General features: G+C 45.1%; 1 protein-coding gene across 1 annotated transcript; it reads right to left on the bottom strand.

Moving 5' to 3' along the window:
- Window positions 1–547: 547 nt before the first annotated feature.
- Window positions 548–1,687, bottom strand: LOC142803481 (uncharacterized). Its single transcript, XM_075888594.1, has one exon. It carries the CDS (start codon window positions 1,670–1,672, stop codon window positions 548–550), a length of 1,125 nt encoding a protein of 374 aa, XP_075744709.1. The 5' UTR covers window positions 1,673–1,687.
- Window positions 1,688–20,365: the final 18,678 nt, after the last annotated feature.

Below are 20,365 nucleotides of genomic sequence, written 5' to 3'. Positions count from 1 at the left end.
CTCGTTTTTTCTATTTCACAAATAATTCTCGTCCTTTTGACCAGGCAACCCTGACAGCCACGGCTGCATGAATTATTATAATATGGGGGGATAAAAAGTCACGTTCTGATGGACGCCTCCAAGGGAAGGATAGCATTTCTGCGCGCCCAAATATTAATTAGATTCGCTGAAGCCCCGTTTTTCATGTACGATGCTGCCTCCACCGAAATATTCAACTCACAAAAGCACAAAAGCTCCCCTTAAAAGCGAGTGAACAGAATCTTGAGTGATTTGAGCTGTGCCTGTATATGCAGCGAATACTTGTCGGCGCAGGATATCGAGCTGGCAGTTAGTGAGTGCTGTCAGCTGGCGAGGAAGATTATTTAAGTTAGTAAGACGCTACTCAAAAGAAAAAAAAAGAGGCTTGAAAAAAAAAGATGGCTGGAGGTGCCGGGGTTTGAACCCTAGACCTCTCACATGCGAAGCGAGTGCTCTACCACTGAGCTACACCCTTTTTTTTCTTTAATGAATGACATTATCACCAGTAAAGTACACAGAACATACTTCATCAGAAGTCAGACAAACACACACAAGCGTCAAGAACGGGAAGCCACTCCGGAACGGGGTCAAAAGTCTCGACAACACTGCGCACTTGAGCAGCTGCTTTTCGGAAGACAGATCTCGTCGACCGTGGTGGCTCGGCGTGTCTATCGATCATGCGACTTTTCCATAATGAATAAAGTCCCAACAACATAAACAAGTCGTAAGGAGTACTATCAGTCAGACTCTTTTTGAACGAAAGGAACCTAATACCATGGGCTGTGATAGGAAGTTCTTTTCTTAACATTCTTTTTAGAATGTCCCAAAAATAAAAAGCATCACGACAATGAATAAAACAATGCTCTATAGTCTCTGGTTGGTTGCAGAGTCTACAATTCACTGTCCAGGGTACGTATATTGATTTTTCATTCAGCCACGTTTTCACTGGCAGCGTGGAAGTGTGCAGTTTAAAGAAAAATGTTTTCGCTGAAGGAGATATACACATTCTACGTACACGAAATAATACATCGTGACCAGACAGAAGCGAATATGGCTTTCGATAAACAGGTTCGGGGAAAAGGTTATTCACAAGTGCAGCGGTTAAATTTGTTCGGTCAATAGTATACAAATACTCTAAGGTAAACCTGGCTTTCAAAAAACTGACAGTATCAACAATTTCTTTTAGGAATCCCCGCAACGGCAATTCCTTAGCAACGCTTGTTGTGACATGAATAAAAGGAAGGTGGTAACAAAGACGGTTACGAAGAACCGCTAATAGAAATGGGTGGCACACATCCTTGAGGTAGAAAAATCGCAGCACCAACTGTCGCACGAACAAATGCACAAGGCCGAGGCCACCCTTTTCGAGTGGAAGAAAAAGATTGTCTCTTCTCATGGGTTCCCAGGAAGAGCTCCAAATAAAGCAGGCAAATATCCTATGAAAGGCTTGAATGTGTACCCGAGAGCAATGCAACACCTGCAGAATATAAATAAGCTTCGATACAAGGAATATATTGCACGCTTTCGCTCTGGCAAAAATGGAAAGCTCCCGTCCGTGCCATGTTGCCACCTTTCGGCGGATTGTAGTTATCGCAGCGGTCCAGTGTGGGCCGCTGTTACGATAGTTATCGAGAGGCACACCGAGGTATTTCATAGGAGTCGCATTCCAATGAATATTTGCGAAGACCGAAGGAGTTGTAGCCCACATGCCTTGCCAGAATCCACTACTTTTATCAAAATTTATGCTGGCGCCAGCGACTTCACAGAAACGTAAAGTAGTGTTGACTGCTTCTTGAACGCTGGGTTTATCAGCGCAAATGAAGGCAATGTCATCTGCATAAGCTAGAACTTTAACTTCCTCAGCATCATACAGGTAGCCTCTTATGCTGGACTTTAGAAGCACACTTAAACATAATGGTTCCAAATAAATTGCAAAAAGCAAAGGTGACAGCGGACATCCCTGACGTACAGATGAATTTAACTCTATTATATTGGAAAGTGTGCGATTTACAATTAGCCTAGTTGTGCACTTCTTATAACAGAGTGAGATACCATTGTATAGTACATCACCCAACTGCAGGTGTCTTAGGAGCCGGAACAAAAAAACATGCTGTACCTTATCAAATGCTTTTGCAAGGTCTATTTGAAGGAGGGCTACTTGGTCCATGCTACCATCTATACACTCAAGAACTGAACGTGCACTATGAATGTTTGTCTGTATAGAGCGACCACGAATTCCACATGTTTGGTGGTCACCTACACATTTAGTAATCACTGTCTGTAGCCGATTTGTCAACAATTTAGCAAATATTTTGCAGTCAACGTTACATAACGATATAGGCCTGTATTCGTTAACTCCCTTTAATGCGTTAGGATCAGCACTTTTTATGATTAATGTTGTATGGCTCTGATAGAAAGAAGGAGGAAGTTCACCACGGTCATAAGCCTCTTTAAAAAGTTGCTCAAGGAAAGGTATCAGAAGTTCCTGAAAAGCTATGTAAAATTCGCCACTAAGGCCATCTGGGCCAGGAGTTTTGTTTTTCTGCAACGTTGTTATTGCAAATCTAATTTCCTCTCTGGTTATTGGCCCCTCTACAGGGAGTCTATCATCATCTTGTAACTGAGGCACAAGGGCAATGAAGTGGTTAGCTTCTTCCTCAAAATTCTCCTGAAGCTCAGCCGCGGTGAACAAACATTTGTAATAATCTTCAAATGCAGCTCTTATTTCACATGTCTCTGTGCAAAGGGAACCCCGCGACTCAATTTGCAGTATCTGTTTAGAAAGTGCATATCTCTTTTCATCCCCAAGGGATTTTTTAGTGGGTTCCTCTTCAGTGAAATGGGTAACACGGGAACGAATCTTAGCTCCTCTGTATAAATCTGTATCATGTTTTTGTATCTGTGCTCGAATCACATTTATCTCGTCCCCGTACAATCCCGGCTGTTCACTTTCAAAAGTATGGAGCTTATGAAGTAAATCATAAAGATAGCGCTTTTCAGCTTTTTTTCTTTGCGCTATTTCGCATGAAATACTAATTGCCTGATACTTGACTCTTTCTTTGAACCTTTCCCATTGAGCGAAAATTGGTAGCTGTCGACACCGTTTTACCTTTTGTACCGATTCTTTTACTATTTTAACAAAACAATCTTCACACAACAACTGTATTTTAAGCTTCCATAGGTCCCAGTTGAGAGGGGTTTTACGAAAATTTTTAGGACCCCAAGAAACAGTGACCAAGCAATGGTCTGTAAAAAATATGGGCTTTACAGCATAATTATGAATGTGAGACCATAAGCTTAGAGATACATATACACGGTCAAGCCGAGCATGAGAGATGCCTTGAAAGTGCGTGAACCTCACCGAGGAAGGTGCATGCGCTCCCACATCTATTAAATTGTGGTCATTCAATAGTTTCTGCAATAAGGCCGCACTTGCATCATAACGATTTGTTATATATGAATGATCTCTAGCGTCACAAACACAATTAAAGTCTCCAAAAACTACCAAAGTTCTGTCAGTGTTTAGTAGCGAAGTTAAAGAAAGGAAAAAAGAATTCCTTTCATTCACTTTGGAGGGAGCATAGACACAGATAAACCTCCAATTATGGGAATGAAAAGATAAGTCGGAACAAATGAGGCGTCCTTCCCCATCAACATGTAGTGAGGTCAAAATATGATTCAAGTGCTTTCTAATTAATAAAAAGCATCCAGCGGATGCACCACGTGCTGGGCTGATGTATAAATTGTAATCACGGAAAACTTCCAGTGCAAGATCGGCGTCACGAGCAGCGGAAATCTTAGTCTCTTGCACTGCTACACCCCCTTTTTTATTTAATGAATGAGACTATCACCAGTAAGTACACAGAACATACTTCATCAGAAGTCAGGCAAACACACACAAGCGTCAAGAACGGGAAGCCACTCCGGAACGGGGTCAAAAGTCTTGACAACACTGCGCACTTGAGCAGCTGCTTCTCGGAAGACAGATCTCGTCGACCGTGGTGGCTCGGCGTGTCTATCGATCATGCGACTTTTCCATAATGAATAGAGTCCCAACAACATAAACAAGTCGTAAGGAGTACTATCAGTCAGACTCTTTTTGAACGGAAGAAACCTAGTACCATGGGCTGTGATTGGAAGTTCTTTTCTTAACGTTCTTTTTAGAATGTCCCAAAAATAAAATGCATCACGACAATCAATAAAACAATGCTCTATAGTCTCAAGTTGGATGCAGAGCCTACAATTCACTGTGCACGGTACGCATATTGATTTTTCATTCAGCCACGTTTTGACTGGCAGCGTGGAAGTGTGCAGTTTAAAGAAAAAATTGCCCGCAGCTTCCCTCGGGGGAACACTGAGGAGGATGCGGAGCATATAATTGGTTAACGGGGTGTTAAAGTGCGACTTACTTGGGTCGATGGCTAAATTTGTTAACGTGGTTGTGAAATGGGGTGTTAAATTGCGACTTACTTGGGTCGATGGCTAAATTGGTTAACGTGGTTGTAGGAGGGGGTGTTAAATGAGTGAACACGTACACACGTATGCAAAAGGACGGCGCTGGTCGAAGGGACGTCGATCATTGTGTTTGTGGATTCGTTGGAATTCATTTCACCGCGACCTTGGACGTCGACGCGCCGTACAAACCAACCGACGAGCGGCAACTGAGCGAGCGACCGCCGACCTTGAGTATATATACAGCGCGACGGCGCATGCACTGTCAGCTGTTGAATGTTCTCGAAGGAGAAGCGCGCGCGCGGCCCAGATGGCGACGGCGCGACGGCGCATGTGCTGTCAGCTGTCGAATGTTCTCGAAGGAGAAGCGCGCGCGGCACAGATGGTGGGCGACGGCGCGACGGCGCATGCGCGCGCGTCAGCTGTCGAATGTTCGAGAAGCGGTGCGGACGGCGCGGACGGCGCACTACAAGGCGCGAGTATAAGATGCTTCCGCATCTAAAATGTTTTCGCTGAAGGAGATATACACATTCTACGTACACGAAATAATACATCGTGACCAGACATAAGCGAATATGGCTTTCGATAAACAGGTTCGGGGAAAAGGTTATTCACAAGTGCAGAGGGTAAATTTGTTCTGTCAATAGTATACAAATACTCTAAGGTAAACCTGGCTTTCAAAGAACTGACAGTATCAACAATTTCTTTTAGGAATCCCCGCAACGCAAATTCCTTAGCAACGCTTGTTGTGACATGAATAAAAGGAAGGTGGTAACATAGACGGTTACGAAGAACCGCCAATAGAAATGGGTGGCACGCATCCTTGAGGTAGAAAAATCGCAACACCAACTGTCGCACGAACAAATGCACAAGGCCGAGGCCACCCTTTTCGAGTGGAAGAAAAAGATTGTCTCTTCCCATGGGTTCCCAGGAAGAGCTCCAAATAAAGCAGGCAAATATCCTATGAAAGGCTTGAATGTGTACGCGAGAGCAATGCAACACCTGCAGAATATAAATAAGCTTCGATACAAGGAATATATTGCACGCTTTCACTCTGGCGAAAATGGAAAGCTCCCGTCCGTGCCATACTGCCACCTTTTGGCGGATCGTAGTTATCGCAGCGGTCCAGTGTGGGCCACTTTTACGATAGTTATCGAGAGGCACACCAAGGTATTTCATAGGAGTCGCATTCCACTGAATATTTGCGAAGACCGAAGGAGTTGTAGCCTACATGCCTAGCCAGAATCCACTACTTTTATCAAAATTTTTGCTGGCGCCAGCGACTTCACAGAAACGTAAAGTAGTGTTGACTGCTTCTTGAACGCTGGGTTTATCAGCGCAAAAGAAGGCAATGTCATCTGCATAAGCTAGAACTTTAACTTCCTCAGCATCATATCGGTAGCCTTTTATGCTGGACTTTAGAAGCACACCTAAACATAATGGTTCCAGATAAATTGCAAAAAGCAGAGGTGACAGCGGACATCCCTGACGTACAGATGAATTTAACTCTATTATATTGGAAAGTGTGCGATTTACAATTAGCCTAGTTGCGCACCTCTTATAGCAGAGTGAGATACCATTGTATAGTACATCACCCAACTGCAGGTGTCTTAGGAGCCGCAACAAAAAGAGCATGCTGTACCTTATCAAATGCTTTTGCAAGGTCTATTTGAAGGAGGGCTACTTGGTCCAAGCTACCATCTATACACTCAAGAACTCAACGTGCAATATGAATGTTTGTCTGTATAGAGCGACCACGAATTTCACATGTTTGGTGGTCACCTACACATTTAGTAATCACTGTCTTTAGCGATTTGTCAACAATTTCGCAAATATTTTGTTGTCAACGTTACATAACGATATAGGCCTGTATTCGTTAACTCTTTTTAATGCGTCAGGATCAGCACTTTTTGGGATTAATGTTGTATGGCTCTGATAGAAAGAAGGAGGAAGTTCACCACGGTCATAAGCCTCTTTTAAAAGTCGCTAAAAGAAAGGAATGAGAAGTTCCTGAAAAGCTATGTAAAATTCGCCACTAAGGCCATCTGGGCCACGAGTTTTGTTTTTCTGCAACGTTGTTATTGAAAATCTAATTTCCTCTCTGGTTATTGGCCCCACTACAGTGAGTCTATCATCATCTTGTAACTGAGGCACAAGGGCAATGAAGTGGTTAGATTCTTCCTCAAAATTCTCCTGAAGTTCAGCCGCGGTGAACAAACATATGTAATAATCTTCAAATGCGGCTCTTATTTCACATGTCTCTGTCCAAAGGAAACCCGGCGACTCAATTTGCAGTATCTTTTTAGAAAGTGTATATCTCTTTTCATCCCCGAGGGATCTTTTAGTGGTTTCCTCTTCAGTGAAATGGGTAACACGGGAACGAATCTTAGCTCCTGTGTGTAAATCTGTATCATGTTTTTGTATCTGCGCTCGAATCACATTTATCTTGTCCCCGTACAATCCCCGCTGCTGACTTTCAAAAGTATGAAGCTTATGAAGTAATTCATAAAGATAGCGCTTTTCAGCTTTTTTTCGTTGCTCTATTTCGCATGAAATACTAATTGCGTGATACTTGACTCTTTCTTTGAACCTTTCCCATTGAGCGAAAATTGGCAGGTGTCGCTACTGTGTTACCTCTTGTACCGATTCTTTTACTATTTTAACAAAACAATCTTCACACAACAACTGTATTTTAAGCTTCCATAGGTCCCAGTTTAGAGGGGTTTTACGAAAATTTTTAGGACCCAAAGAAACACTGACCAAGCAATGGTCTGTAAAAAATATGGGCTTTACAGCATAATGATGAATGTGAGACCATAAGCTTAGAGATACATATACATGGTCAAGCCGAGCATGAGAGATGCCTTGAAAGTGCGTGAACCTCACCGAGGAAGGTGCATGCGCTCCCACATCTATTAAATTGTGGTCATTCAATAGTTTGTGCAATAAGGCTGCACTTGCAACATAACGATTTGTTATATATGAATGATCTACAGCGTCACGAACACAATTAAAGTCTCCAAAAACTACCAAAGTTCTGTCAGTGTTTAGTAGCGAAGTTAAAGAAAGAAAAAAAGAATTCCTTTCATTCACTTTGGAGGGAGCATAGACACAGATAAACCTCCAATTATGGGAATGAAAAGATAAGTCGCAACAAATGAGCCGTCCTGCCCCATCAATATGTAGTGACGTCAAAATATGATTCAAGTGCTTTCTAACTAATAAAAAGCATCCAGCGGATGCACCACGTGCTGGGCTGATGTATAAATTGTAATCACGGAAAACTTCCAGTGCAAGATCGGCGTCACGAGCAGCGGAAATCTTAGTCTCTTGCACTGCAAGTACATCAATGTTGTACTGTTCAAGCACGTGGCGCAACTGCCACTGACGCCTTACATTCCTCAAGCAACGTACGTTTAGTGTCGCTACACACATGGGAAACGTTAGCGCGGTAGCCAATTTGATATCTTAGAACTTTTGTAGGTCACTTTTAGCCACAGGGCAACCTGTGGATTTACCTCCTTTGAACTTTTTAGGAGCACTTTTAGGAGCTACACCCCTGTTTTTCCTTTTCTTTAATGAATGAAATTATCACCAGTAAGTACACAGAACATACTTCATCAGAAGTCAGGCAAACACACAGAAGCGTCAAGAACGGGAAGCCACTCCGGAACGAGGTCAAAAGTCTCGACAACACTGCGCACTTGAGCAGCTGCTTCTCTGAAGACAGATCTCGTAGACCGTGGTGGCTTGGCGTCCCTATCGATCATGTGACTTTTCCATAATCAATAAAGTCCCAACAACATAAACAAGCCGTAAAGAGTACTACCAGTCAGACTCTTCTTGAGCTACACCCCTTTTTTCTTTTTTATTGACTGTGTACATACAACATTCGCAAACATATAGACATTAAACAAAGTAGAAACATGAAGCAAAGAAAAGAGGTAAAAAGCGTCATATTTAACAGACTTTTTAAAATTCCTTCATCTGTAGAATGCTTTCTACTTGATGAAGCCGTTCGGGCACCTCTTGTTGAACCTTTTGTGATTCCACGAACGAACAGACAGATTGAAAGAAGTATTGCCTAACCGGACGTGCATTAACATCAGCATGGCGCACCGCCATTCTAAATTTGCTTATACCGTGCAGGCCCGGTAACGTAACTAGGTCGAAAGGTATTCTTTCTTCATTTGATACTGGTAGAAATCTGATGCCAGAGGCATCGAGACGCAGTTCCTTTTTCAATGTCCTTTGGAGAACATCCCAGAAAAAGACTGCATCCAAGCAGTCCTGGAAAACATGTTCGATTGTTTCCGGCTTTTTGCAGACAATGCAATCAACAACCCAAGGAACGAATAAGCCTTTTTCTTGCATCCATGTTTTCACGAGCAAGGTCCCAGTGTGCAATTTAAAGAAAAAAGGTTTCGCTTCAGGTGATACCTCCATTTCTTTATACGGCTTAAGACATTTTGGCCTGGGCCTACACGGTATGATGTTCTATATAGGGGAACAGGAAGAACTGTTTTTACTAAATTTTTGTGTAACTTTTTACGCTAAACCGTACTGAGGTATTCCAATGAAAAACGCGTTTTTAGAAAGAGACATGAATCAACAACTTCTTTTAGGAAACCTCAAATGCTTGCTTTTATGTGACCAGATGCTATCACAAAATCTGGCAACCGTCTTCCAAGCCTAAGCTGTATAACAGTACGTATGAATAGGTCTTGATTATTTCGCAAAAACATAAACCGATTAACTAACTGACGAAGGTACAAATTACACAGAGTCCTCCAGAGCGAACCCTTCTGAAGTTAGTTCTACTTGTTCGCTCCCAAGAAGAACCCAACAAGAAAACAGCAAATATTCGATGAAACTTCTGTAGATTCACACGTAAACAATGCAATACCTGAAGGACATACCAGAGCTTACTGACTAAACATACGTTACAAAAGGTCGCTCTGGCGAAAATTGATAGCTGGAAATTATAGAGTTGTTCAGCTTTTTCTCGTAGCTCCACGGCCTAACGCCACCAGTACGGTTCACTGTCGCAATAATATTCTAATGGCACACCTACGTATCGTACCGGTGTAGTAGTCCATGAAATACTAGCCACAAATTGCGGAGTCACAGGCCATTCGCCGTGCCAGTAACCTAGGCACTTGCTCCAGTTTACCAAACTACCACTTGCATTACAATAAAGGTTCACAATTTTTATAGTTTCAGCGATACTATCATAACCTTAACAAAACATAGCTATATGATCTGCGTATTCCAGTACCCGTACTTCAGCTTCTTGTAGTTTGTACCCCACTATGTTACTGCTTTTCATAACCATTTGACAAAATGACTCTATATAAAGTGAAAATAGGAGGGAAGACAAAGGGCAGCCTTGTCGTACAGAACGTCTGTCATTAATTCATTTCCAAGAACTTTGTTGATGATTAGACGAGTTTTACATCCAGTATATGCCATTCAAACTGTATCTCTAATTACTTTGCCAACATTGACATAGTCTAACAAAGAAAAAAGAATTTCGTGCGGTACTCGGTCAAATGCTTTTTCTAAATCTATCTGGATCATCACGATGTGATCGTTTGTGGCATCGCAGCACTCTAATACACTTCTTGCCTTGTGAATGTTTGTGAATATAGTGCGCCTTTTTATCCCACATGTCTGGTGGTCGCCTACAATGTTAATAATAACTGTCTGCAGTCTCCTTGCTAACACTTTCATCAAAATCTTGTAGTCGATATTTGATAGACTGATTGACCTGTACGATTTCACTGCACGTAATTTAACGGCGTCCTCAGTTTTTGGAATTGATATAGTATGAGATAGCAGAAAAAAAGGTGGCAGAATCTTTATGTCGAAGGCTTCGTTAAAAACCGCTGCTAGGATCGGTGCTAGTTCATGTTTGAATTCCTTTTAAAATGCGGCTCTTAACCCATCAGGTCCTGGGGACTTTCTCAAATGGAGGGCAATGATTGCTTTTGTCACTTCTGGTTCAGAAATAGGACATTCTAAGCTGTCTTTCCTGCAGTCCTCAAACTTTGGCATTAATTTTAAAAATTTATTCTTGAATTCATCTACATTTACTTTACATTTATCAAAAAAAGTGGTGTAGTGCTCGTTGAAAGCATTATTTATATATCTCTGTTCACTTGTAACGTTACTCATGTATTCAATCTGATGTATAACATTTCGCTGAGCGTTTCGTTTTTCGAGACCAAGCAATGTTTTTGTCGGTTTCTCTCCTACGGTCATTTTCTCTGCCCTTGCCCTTATTTGCACGCCACGATACTTCTCCTTATCAGTTTGTTTCAATTTGGACTTTACTGACCTTATAATATTTTCGAATCAGCCTGGCGTTTTGCTTTCTTCTGCTGGCAGTCCTTTCAGATTTAAGCGTAGGGTTCTTTCTTCTTCATTCTTTCCGTGTTTTATTACACATGAGCCTTCTATAGCTTTCCACTTAATATTCTGTTTAAATTGTTTCCACTTCACTCTATATTTTTGGTCTCCACTGTCTTTGTTTACAACGCCTCTCGAACAATGTCCATAAATATTTCATCTTCCAAGAGATTAGAATTTAGCTTTCACGTGTCCCAGTTAAATACTGGTCTACGTCTAATTCTTTTACCTATTACAAATGATACTAAGCAATGATCACTAAATGAAATAAGGAGGACATTGTACTCACTGATAATCGGAACTAAATCCAGTAACACGTAGGCCCTATCTAGGTGCGCATGACTGGAGCCTTGGAAATGCGTATACAGTGTTGGTTCTTTACCAATACACCCTGCAACATCCTCAAGGTCTAAGTCAGAAATTAATTCATTAATGCGACTGTGCTTGAGTCGTTGAAATTGGATGTACTTGTTTTATCATCGGCACTGATCACACAATTAAAATCTCCCATAAGGATGACTTTGCGATCGCATCCACAATAAGTACGAATTTCGTCGAATGTTACACACCGTCCATCAACTTTAAGAGGTGCATATAAACAAATCACTCGCCAATTAAGAGAAAAGAAGGCCTAATCACATACAACGAACCTTCCGGATGAACCAGACGTGACATTTTGAACACTGGCACCTAAACTATTCCGCACAAAGATGACACACCCTGCCGACCTACCAACTACATGACTGACGCTGGCGGTGTAGCGTCCGGTGAAACGTTGCAGTAGGCTCTCGGTGGCGTCCACGCTCTCTACTTTGGTTTCTTAAACTGCAATAATGTCCAGGTCTTGGTTCATGGCTAGTCTGTAGAGCTGAGTCTGTTTCTTTCTGGAAGCCAGTCCTCGTACATTAAGCGTCACTGCTTTCACGAACCCGCTCAGCGACGTGATCAGTGAGCGGGTCCAAGCTGAGAGCCCAGCACGTTCACTTATTGGGCTCTCGTCGTCCAGGGTGGATCCATGTTGTTCACCTTTAGTTTGAGCGGCCGTCGTCACGTTTGAGCGACGACGAGCGTTGTCGGGCAGCGTTTCATTTCTTGCCTCCACTGACCACCTTCCACTGCACTTCCAACTTTACTGGCGTTTCGTCTACTTGAGCGCCGTCGTCTGAGTCGCGACGGCGTTTTGCAGACGCCGATTTTAAACCCATCCTTAAGGTATCCAGTTCACCAGGCAAATCCTCATTTTCGTGTGTTTCGTTCGCCAAAAGGTGCTGTGAAGCCGAGTTTAGAGGAGTCGAAGTGGCGTTGGCCTGGGACGCCGGCGTTTCAGGGCGCGTTGCTTGGAGCTGCGACGTGGCGTGCATCGCACGTGCAGGACGCGTCTGTTCGCTAGTCGTCGGGGTCACTGGACTTCCCATCTTGCGCCCGGCGCACATGTCCGAGGCCGAAGAAACTTGCTTGCTTTTGTTCAGCACCGGCGTGTCGTCCGATGTCGTCTGCTTCTGTGGTGTCGCAGGCAAAGACGCTTGTTCAGATTCCTCCTCATATCACGCAGCCTTTTTCAGCACGAGAGATCGTCTTTTGACTTTCCACGACATAACAAATCACTACCACCCACAGCGTACTATATACCCCCCCCCCCCTTACATCATGGAGCTTCGCGCTACCATGAAATACTATGGCGCCAGGTAGAGACCCGTACGTTTCCTACCCCATCTTTTCGCCATCTTATACACCCTGCGATATACCCCTTCCCTTTGTGCATTTTCTGTCAACAAAGAGCTCACCTAGACCATATCATGTGGGGGTGTACTCGAAACCCACCATCTAATTCTCTACACATTAATAGTAAGGAGCAGTGGGAGGCTGCTATGTGCAGCTCGGTGCCCGAGGTCCAGGACCAGATCTTAGATTGGGCCAAGAGGGTAGCGGAGACCTACGATGGGTAGGCTCCTCTGGCACTCCACCACCGCACCTTTCCCTCTTGGGATAAACAAAGTTTTTCTCCTTCTCCTCCTCCTCATCCATGAGAAGTTCACTCTGTTGAGTCTCTGGTCGTCACCCTGCAGCTCGTGCGTATGAACGGTTGCACTCATCCTGCTCATGATCGAAAGAGTAGCATTCGCTGCACCTTGGGACCTTACAATCGCGTCGCATATGCCCCGTGCTTGGGCACCGCAAGCACAAAGGTGGTCTTCCCGGCACCACGACCAGTGGCGTACTGCTGCCAATACGCGCCTGATGGGCAGTTGATCCACAGAAACGCCGTCTCGTAGTTGCATGCGTATTACATCAGTTGTCGATTCACATCCTTCAAAATCCTCGACTCTCCATCAGTCATCGGTCATCTCCTTGACGTCACCGTATTTAAAGAAGGCATGCCCAATAGCGTCTTTTGTAACATCGAATGCTAGCCAGTGCAATTTCATCTTAACCTCTTGCTGCGTCGGGTCAATGACGAGACATACCCGGTCTTTAACTTAGAGAACGCCTGCGTCTACCAGTGCTTTTTTTGCTTGCTCGGTCTTCATGTTCAATAACCACACGTGTGACATCTGATATGCTGCGATGCCACTTACTTGCTGTATGATGCCTAAGTCTTTGGGAGGTTTCCTGAAGTCGTCGATGCGATACGGTCGGCCGCTGACGTCGCAGTGTAGAGCTACTGCTCGACGCATCGCTTCACCAGATGGCAACGATGGCAGAATAATCCTGTAGTCCTTTGGAACGAGGGGAGAAGCTATACCGCGGCCGGCGTCGGCCGCTGTCGCTGCTCGGGACGAGCTTTCCATCCTGCGTCTGCATCGACTGGCGTCCAGAAGCAGAATCATCCACGAGAAGACCCATAAGTCAACATTATATGTTTTTGTCTCAGCGATTAGGTTTTTGATGAGTTATTGCACTACTTGTTACACTTACAACAAGATGCACCTGAATTGACTCTTTCTAAAGAAAGAGGAGTCCGCTAGGGGGCCAGGCAAGGCTAGTGTGCCTCGCATGGGCTCCGTATTCTACGAAGTTTTTATTGAACCAAGACTGCTTTTTTGGTGCCAACAGTGGTCTCTCTTTAACTTCAGCAAGTTGCCGATGCTGCTGGTGAGTGCCTCAAACCTCTTTGTTCTTGACGAGCTTTGCAAACTTCAACTCTTGCTGAGCGGGGGAATGCCGCCTCATCAGCCCTAACGCCACCGGCACCGGCGTCGGGCTCGGGCTTCGACGCGCGTGCACAAGTTCATTCGGCAACGCAATTGCATACAAGGTGAGTGGCACGGATTTATCTGCCACAGAATTCAACCCAGAAGAATGGAGTGTAGTCTTGAATGCCCGACAATGCTCACCTCGACAACAGTAAAAAAAACTGAAGGAACGCAGTCAAGTAAAGCGGCGTCAGCTGCCGAAATGCCAGCACGCAAAACAGAATCACCGCCCAGCATTTCCTCAAAGCTCGACAACACAGCCGTGGCGCGTCCTCGCTTAAAATGACTGCCACGGTTGCCACTAGATGACTTCAATATTGTTTTTCGTCCGAGTGCGGGCGTAGATCTGGCCCAATACAATGATGGAGAGTTACGAGCGGCTGTAGTCGCCAACAGCGGACTGCACTCTGTGGTTGCCGACGAAGATCTCGTGTGCACCAATCTGGACAAGAATATTTTCACCACGTCCACTTCTTGCGCCGACCGAGTTGCCAACTATGCAAAAATACGAGAACTCACCCTACGTGGTAAAAACGGGGATTTCATGCGTACATAGTTCCTCTGGACGGGGCACGTGCAGGGATCATCTACCGCTTGGAATGGTGAATCACCTCAGGACTTGCTTCAAGAATTACGTCGGGCGAATCCCTTTCTACCACTAGTCTAAGCAAGGGACATGGGGCGTACCTCATGCTCAGTGCTTATTCACTTCATGGCTCAGTGCTCATTCACTTCATTCACTTCATGGCTCATTCACTTCATGGCTTCCTCCGTCAGTCAAAATGTTTGGCATCCTCTACGCCGTTTTCAACTTTCGACCGAAGGTGGAAGCGTGCCTAAACTGCAGACAAGTCGGCCACCGACGAGATGTATGTCCTTTGCCAAATCGCCTCACTTGCTCAAGCTGCGGACAGAAACACCCGGAGGACTATCCCTGCACCCCGCAGTGCGTCATCTGTAGGGACGCTCACAAGACGGGTGACAGGGCATGCAAGCAACGCTTTCAGCGTGGCTTCAGCCGTCTCTCTCGGCCGCGACAAAGGCCGCAACAAGAGCACCAGCAGGAGCAACCCGAGTTCCCGCTCGAGAAGAAGTTTTTTTCAAGCATCGATGATAGAAATCGTAGCAGCAGAAGCGAGAGTCCAGGACAAAACCGTAGCAGCAAAAGCAGGAGTTCTGGACGAAACCGTGGCAGCAAAGGCAAAAGCCCTGAACGAAGTGCATCACAAAGCCGCAACTTCAGCACCAAACCCGAAAAGGTGAGCTGGGCAAAGCAAGGCTCCTGCTCCTGTTTTATGCTCTCTGACGCTAAAGAAAATTCTAAAACTCGGGAGAATATCGAACGTCTAACGCGAGAGAATCAAGAGCTAAAGCAACGGTTGGCTCTGGTGCTGGAACGTTTAAGTGCACTTACAGCTGCCCCACCCGCGTCTTCTCCACCCCTATGCATTTCCCCCTCTGTCATAGAGCCTGATATGGCAGCCGAATCAGGGACCGATATTATAGATTGCTCTCCCAGCCAGCAAAAAAGAAAAGGACAGAGCAACCCGAGTCATCGGAGGATGATTTTTCCAAGCACCAGTGAAAAAATTCGGAAAGAACACCGGGAACTCAAACAAAAGGTTAATTTAGGCTTTACGCAAATTGCTGAACGCTTCAATAAGATAGAGAGTATTCTAGACGTGTTAGTTGCTCGGCTCGAATCTCTCCCACAATCTCAACCCTCTCCAGCGCCTTCGCAGCCATAACCCCCTCCTGCACCCTTTCCTTATCTTCACCCTCTTCACTCTGCATATGACAATGGAATTGCCGTGGATTAAGAAACAAGAGAGACAACCTCTCACTTTATATAAAGCGGTCTACACGGGCCCCTGATGTCATCTCCGTACAGGAGCCTTTAAAAGCTTGCAAACTCCTCGGCTATCAGGCTGTACATTCACATCCTAGCTCCCCATGGGCTACCACATATGTACAGAGGAATATCTCGTTTATAGCGCATGACCTTTCCGATCTTTATAGTGACTGCCTTCTTCTTGAACTTCTCCCACGTCGTAGAGGACAAGGCACATATTTTATTTTGATTATTTATTCTCATCCTACAGATGGCCTCACTGCTGTTTTTGAAGCAATCGATAGGGCCATCCAAATAGCAAACTCTGCTCCCATAGTTCTAACGGGTGACTTTAATGCCCCGCACGTAGATTTTGGTTACAGGAGAAACACTCGGAAGGGCACCAGCCTTCTTCACTACATTCAGCGAAACAGGTGCACTCTAGTCACTGACTGGATGCTACCAACACGAATTGGCAACAGTGTGAGCAGAGATACCACCCCTGACCTTACTTTCACTAAAAATATGCGACAAGCTAACTGGACACACAGTGATGTAAACTTCGGCAGTGATCATTAGATCCTAACAATTACACTGTTGCATGCCAATTTTCGTCCCCAGTTTCATTTAAAAGCTATTGTTGACTGGGACAAATTTCGCAAAATCCCAGACCGAAACCTGAAAAAAGAAATTCAAGACTACAAAGTCTGGGCGTCTCAGCTTAAACAGGATGTAGCTCTTAGCGAAAAAGTAGCCCCAGCAGCACATATCCGTAATCCAGTAGAAAGCAGGCTACTCCACCTATGGGAGGACTATCAGAGCTTGGAGAAACGATGGCTCAAGCAAAAATATAATCGCAAACTAAAACGCGAAATGTCACAAACACTCCAGCTTGTAACTGAACACGCGGCCAAACTTTCATTGCAGCAATGGAACCAGATATGTAACCGACTCGACGGTACTCTACATATGAAGAACTCTTGGTCCCTGCTTCGCCATATGTTAGATCCATGCTCCTCGAGATGTGAAAGTAATAAGCGAATTACGAAACTCTTGTTTGAAGTAGAAAAACAAGGGCAAGACGTTGAAAATGCTCTTAAAACTACGTATTTCCCTGGCGCAAGGCGAAAATCGTTACCTACCTACGATGGAGCTCCCAATGCAGACTTGGGTGCACCAATTGCAGAAGCGGAAGTTTGGGCTGCCCTAAGCAAACTTCGCACCACATCTGCTCCAGGACTAGATGGAATTACTAACAAAACACTCCGAAATTTAGACTCAAAGTCAGTGGCAGCTCTTACCGATTACATGAATCAACAATGGGAGCAGGGCACGCTGCCCCAGGAATGGAACTCAGCTAAGGTGACTTTCATACCCAAACATAATAAGCCGTTAGACCTTAATAATTTGAGACCAATCTCTCTTACCTCATGTACAGGAAAACTGATGGAGCATGTAATGCTCAATCGTCTTAATCGCTACATGGAACAAGAAAAACTGTTTCCCTCCACCATGTACGGCTTCCGAGCTGGACTCTACACTCAGGATGTCATGCTGCAGCTTAAGGAGGACGTGCTAAATCCTACTTTTCCACACATCACCAGAGCCATCCTTGCATTGGACCTGACTAAGGCTTTTGATAATGTTTCTCACTCCTCGATTTTACAATCTCTTAGTGAACTAAACGTAGGCTCTCGCACGCACAGGTATGTCTCTGCCTTTCTCAGCAATAGGTCCGTATGCCTACAGTTGGGCACTTTCAAAACCGATCCCTTCACGCTAGGTAGCAAGGGAACGCCCCAGGGATCGGTTTTGTCCCCGTTTCTTTTTAACGTTACTCTCATACCACTAGCGCGGGAGCTTGCCAAACGTTCTTCCACCAATCACTCCTTGTACGCGGATGACATCACCATCTGGGTCAATACTGGCAACCATGGCGAAATCGAATCGAAGCTTCAGTTGGCCACTGACATTGTTGTTAAACACGCCAACAATATTGGGCTCACCTGCTCGGCGGCTAAATTGAAACTGCTAGTAATTGACTTTAAAAAGCAAGATAAATGTCACAATCAAGTCATGCTTGATGACACCCCTATTCGCCGGGTCAATAAAATCAATATTTTAGGCCTTAATATTTCCGACAATGGTTCGAATGCTGACACCATAAAGTTAATCCGCACCTCCGTTCAAAATACATTTTCCCTCATTAAGCGCATATCCAATCGTCATCGCGGCATGAGGGAAGCAGACACACGCCGCCTCATACAGGCCTTTTGCCTATACAAAATTACCGATTCTATCCCCTACCTCTATCTATCACTTACGCAACATCTGCGCATGCGAGGAAACGCTTGAGCACATTCTATGTCATTGCCCAGCATACCAGACCGAACGACGTATTATGGAAGACAAGCTCTGTCAGATGGATTCATGGCCGCTTACAGAAGAGAAGATCCTGGGACCTTGGCCGACGGCTTCCCATACGCGCAAAGCCACGAAAGCCCTCTTGTACTTTTTGAGGACCACCAAACTTCACGACCGCTTGTGAAAGAACTGTGCGAGGCCGTGCTGTGTAGTCTCGAGCTGACTATTTATGCTTCACTTTCTTACTCCTCTTCTTTTCTGTCTCTTTCCGTTCTATTATTCCCCTTTTCCCCCACCACAAATATAGGGTAGCCAACCGAGCCAAGCTCTATTAACCTCCCTGCCTTTCCTCTCTATTTATATATCTCTCTCTCTACGGAGATCGAGCAACTTAACAGACTCATACGTAATGCCTATAAAACTGCGCTCCATCACCCTAAATCAACAGCCACGGACAAACTACTTCAACTTCGGGTGCACAACACTCTGGGGGAGCTTGTAGAGGCGCATCTTTTCAGCCAATATCAAAGACTATCACTCACAGAAACAGGACAGGTACTCCTGCACCGACTTAAAATCAACGTTCCTGGTCACACCACGGCCACGCGCGCAGTTCCCGTCACTGTTAGTAGCAACCTATTAATCCCGCCACTCCCCAAAAATACTCACCCAGAACATATTCGGGCGCGACGGGAAGCTCGAGCCAAGTCCCTTCAGAAGTGCTTCCCTCCTAATTCTCTCGCAGTCTATGTAGACGTGGCCAAATATGTAGATCATCGAGCTTTCGCGGTAGCCGTCGTAGATGGATTTTAAAAACTGGTCGCTCGTGCGTCCCTTCCAAATTCGACAGAATCCCTGGAAGCAGAGGAGGCGGCAATGACTTTAGCCATTGTTCACTCCTCCGCTGAGTATATTTTTTCCGATTCAAAAACTGCAATTCGTAATTTTGCCACTTTTCGAATTCATCCTCCGGCTGCTAAAATTCTTGAATCATCTCTTCCGCCTGATCGCCTCATCACCCTCCTCTGGGTCCCTGCACACTGTGAACGCCCAAGCAACACGGCCGCTCACACCCAAGCCCAAGCACTCGCCAACCGGGCTCACAGCGACCTGCCTTCGCTTCGAGGTGCAAGGGATTGACTCCTCAGCTATCACGATATCACGCTATTTTACCGAAATTCCCGCCTAACGTATCTCCCGCCACATTAATCTCTCTCCAGAAGCGACCAGGCTTTGTAGCGCAGACTTCAAACGGCCACAGTGACGACTCCTTTTCTTCTCTCCCTTTTTACACATGGCGAAACCTCACCTCATTTCAACTTATGTCCTAGCACCAGAGCCGACTTCCAGCATATTTCTGAATTGTCCAAACAAACTCCAAGCCCCCGTGGCAAGGGTCAGAACACCAGGAGCGATGAGAGGCTGCTCTGCGCAGCTCGCAACCGTGTTTACAGCTCCGGACAGTGAGCTGGGCCAGAAGGGTCGCCGAAGCACAGCAGTGTCCGGCCACCTAGAGCGGCCCGAGGGCTCGTCGTCATCCTGATTCCACTTCCCCAACCACACCCCCCTCAAATGATTCCTTCGTGAATCAATAAAGTTGATTACCTACCTACCTTCTAAAGAAACGTCACATGTTATGTTCACACACGCGCAGCTACTTTTGGCTCATGTTGTCATCTTGGCTCGTTTTTCCTATTTCACGGATAATATTCGTCCTTTTGACCGGGCAACCCTGACAGCCACGGCTGCATGAATTATTATAATATGAGTGAATAAAAAGTCATGTTCCGATGGACGCCTCCAAGGGTAGGATAGCATTTTTGCGCACCCGAATATTAGGTAGATTCGCTGGAGCCCTCTTTTTCACGTACGATGCTGCCTCCACCGCAATATTTAACTCACAAAAGCTTCCCTTAAAAGCGAGTGAACGGAATCTTTAGTGATTTGAGCTGTGTCTGTATATGCAGCCAATACTTGTCGGCGCAGGAGATCGAACTGGCATTGAGTGAGTGCTGTCAGCTGGTGAGAAAGATTATTCAAATTAGTAAGAGGCTACGCAGAAGAAAAAAAAGAGGCTTGCAAAAAAAAAGATGGC

The sequence above is a fragment of the Rhipicephalus microplus genome, chromosome 3, assembly GCF_043290135.1.
Source record: "Rhipicephalus microplus isolate Deutch F79 chromosome 3, USDA_Rmic, whole genome shotgun sequence".
In the NCBI taxonomy this organism is placed as follows: Eukaryota; Metazoa; Arthropoda; class Arachnida; order Ixodida; family Ixodidae; genus Rhipicephalus; species Rhipicephalus microplus.
This window is presented reverse-complemented; position numbering and strand designations above follow the sequence as displayed.